At 34.6% G+C, this 2,795-nt stretch overlaps 1 protein-coding gene across 1 annotated transcript in view; it reads left to right on the top strand.

Moving 5' to 3' along the window:
• Positions 1-1,976, top strand: part of LOC106475527 (lipase member H-like) — a 20,202-nt gene extending 18,226 nt beyond the window's left edge. The window contains exon 7 of the mRNA XM_013936206.2: positions 276-1,976. Within this exon, the coding sequence (XP_013791660.2) occupies positions 276-369 (94 nt within the window). The 3' untranslated portion in view covers positions 370-1,976. The remainder of the gene's footprint in view (positions 1-275) is intronic.
• Positions 1,977-2,795: the final 819 nt, after the last annotated feature.

Raw genomic sequence — 2,795 nt, 5'->3', positions numbered from 1 at the left:
ATCTTACAATTCCTATTCAATAGCTAATCTTAACACCATCAACCTGATCACACAACTTCCCTATAAATTCAAGTGTAAGTAATGCCCAAACATGATACGAACACATTTACAGCCTCTCAGGTGTTTTATAAAAATAGATTGAGATGATCATATTTTAATTATTCCTTTGTCTTTACGAAAACTTTCAATTACAGTAACTGTTTTTCTTCTTCTTTATTACTTGATTTCTGTCACGTGAACTCCTTCTTTAAAAAAAGTGCATTTTCGTTCTCCAGGTTTTCGTACTGTTCCTATGCCACAGTTTTAAGGGACAAACAAGAGATAGTGCTTGGCCTGGAACCTGGTGAGTGTATACTTCCAGATACCTGATTGAAAATCGGAAGGAACATAGCCAAGCCTTCTATCAGCGGACATTTCACCACGAGCGGTAGGAGAAAAAAAAAACATCCTTGCGATCATTGAACTACAATGGAACTACATTATTACGTAAAGTTCATATTAAACTAAGAATATTTATTGGATGTTTTCACATTACTTATCTGAACATTGTAAGAGTATGATACATCGATAGCAGCATCGCCGCTAAGTCTAGTTTCACGTGTTCTTGTCACTGACGTTACATGATAAGTGTTAAGTACTGGAGAAAGGGGGAGCGTTGAAAAAGTGTATTGATAATTCATAATGTGAAATGCTTATCATTATTACTGTATACTGATGGTTAATCGTATTTTACAAGTACTATGACCCCTTGCTGATCTTGGAACTACTGACTTCATCGTCGATCCTGCTCTTTCTGATGACCACGCACTATTCTGACACTTTAGTTTCGGCTGTAACGAGGTCAGTCTTGGACCACACATCTTGAGAAACTTTAAGTGGAACACCGATTTCCAAGACAAAGCTTAAACAGACGAAAGGCACAAGAAATGCATTGGATCTGCATTATAAGAATTGAATAGAAGCGTGGCTAAAAAAAAGAGATTAGTTAGGCTTCACTTTCTTCGTTAATATTTTTTCATGAAAGACGTTTACTTCAACGTGTGCTGGAATAGTCACCAACTTCAAGTCTTTGTTTATTATATTGCTAACCAGAAGATACGTCCAGCTTCATCACAATGAATTTTGGGGTCGAAGGGCTCACCATAGTAATATTCTGTTCTTTCGCTTTCCATCACTTAACGTCCATGCTATAGAAATGTGCCGTGACAAATTTCTCTAGTCATAAGTCTAACTTTGTGGCATTACAGTGTCGGATGGTCGCCATTTGTCGTGACTCCAATATATAGATGCTAAGTTTGTATTCCAAGATTCTCCTCTACGTATACAACTTACAATTTCTTTCAGTTCGACCAGAACAGGAGGTGAAGTTATTTTATTCTACCAATAATGTAACCAACTTTTGGTTATTGGAAGATTGTAGAAAACAGGGAGATTTAAAGACCAGATCTATTTATTTATAGTGTGTCTTGTCATATTTCCAGAAGTATAACAATATCTGTGGAATGTGAAATATGCGACATGAAATACAACTATTCTAATGAGTGGCAGTTTTTTCATAGTCAAAATGTTGGTATAAATATCATGAAAGTTGATCTGTGTTATTTATTATAACAATAATTATATTTAAACATTTTAAATATACCTTTGAAAATGGTAGGTCAGCAAGCCAAAATGGGTTTTGCCATTAATTTTAGATGTGAGGAGAAAATGTAGGGTTCGATATCTTTGTCCTAAAGTGTACCTCTGTGTGTGTGTGATCCATTTCTTCAGAATTAAAGGGTCTAGAATATTCTAAAAAATCCACAATAATTCAATTTATCGTCTCCAGTAATAAAATATTATGTCTTTGAATTGAAATATGCATCGAATTTATATGTTAACAATATCGAATTTATATGTTAACAATATTTATTATAGTTCCCCATCGAGCTAATATATCAAACCGATTTACTTTAAGAAGGAAAACAAACATAAATAAATATACATTAAACCAATCTCTAGTGAATTTCAATGAAGTAAATGCTCAACAACGAATAGAAAAATATATTGGATTCTCAGAATTATTGTTTTAGTGAAAATGCAACTTCCTATCCAGGAGCTTGATGGTGTTCAATATTACTGATCACACAACTTCCTATTCAGTAGCTAATATTGAACACCATCAAGCTGATCACACAACTTCCTATTCAGTAGCTAATATTGAACACCATCAAGCTGATCATACAACTTCCTATTCAGGAGTTAATATTGAACACCATCAAGCTGATCATACAACTTCCTATTCAATAGCTAATCTTAAACACCATCAACCTGATCACACAACTTCCTATTCAGCAGCTAATCTGGAACACTAACAACCTGATCATACAACTTCCTATTCAATAGCTAATCTTGAACACTATCAACCTGATCATACAACTTCCCATTCAATAGCTAATCCTGAACACCATCAACCTGATCATACAACTTCCCATTCAATAGCTAATCTTGAACACCATCAATCTGATCATACAATTTCCTATCCAGGAGTTAATTTTAAACACCATCAACCTGATCACACAACTTCCTATTCAGTAGCTAATATTGAACACCATCAACCTGATCATACAACTTCCTATCCAGGAGCTAATCTTGAACACCATCAACCTGACCATACAACTTCCTATTCAATAGCTAATCTTGAACACCATCAACCTGATCATACAACTTCCTATTCAATAGCTAATCTTGAGCACCATCAACCTGATCATACAACTTCATATTCAATAGCTAGTCTTGAACACCATCAACCTGAT

Source organism: Limulus polyphemus, unplaced genomic scaffold (assembly GCF_000517525.1).
Source record: "Limulus polyphemus unplaced genomic scaffold, Limulus_polyphemus-2.1.2 Scaffold8726, whole genome shotgun sequence".
NCBI classification, from domain to species: domain Eukaryota; kingdom Metazoa; phylum Arthropoda; class Merostomata; order Xiphosura; family Limulidae; genus Limulus; species Limulus polyphemus.
The sequence above is the reverse complement of the archived record's forward strand: the minus strand, read 5'-3'. Positions and strand labels throughout refer to the sequence as shown.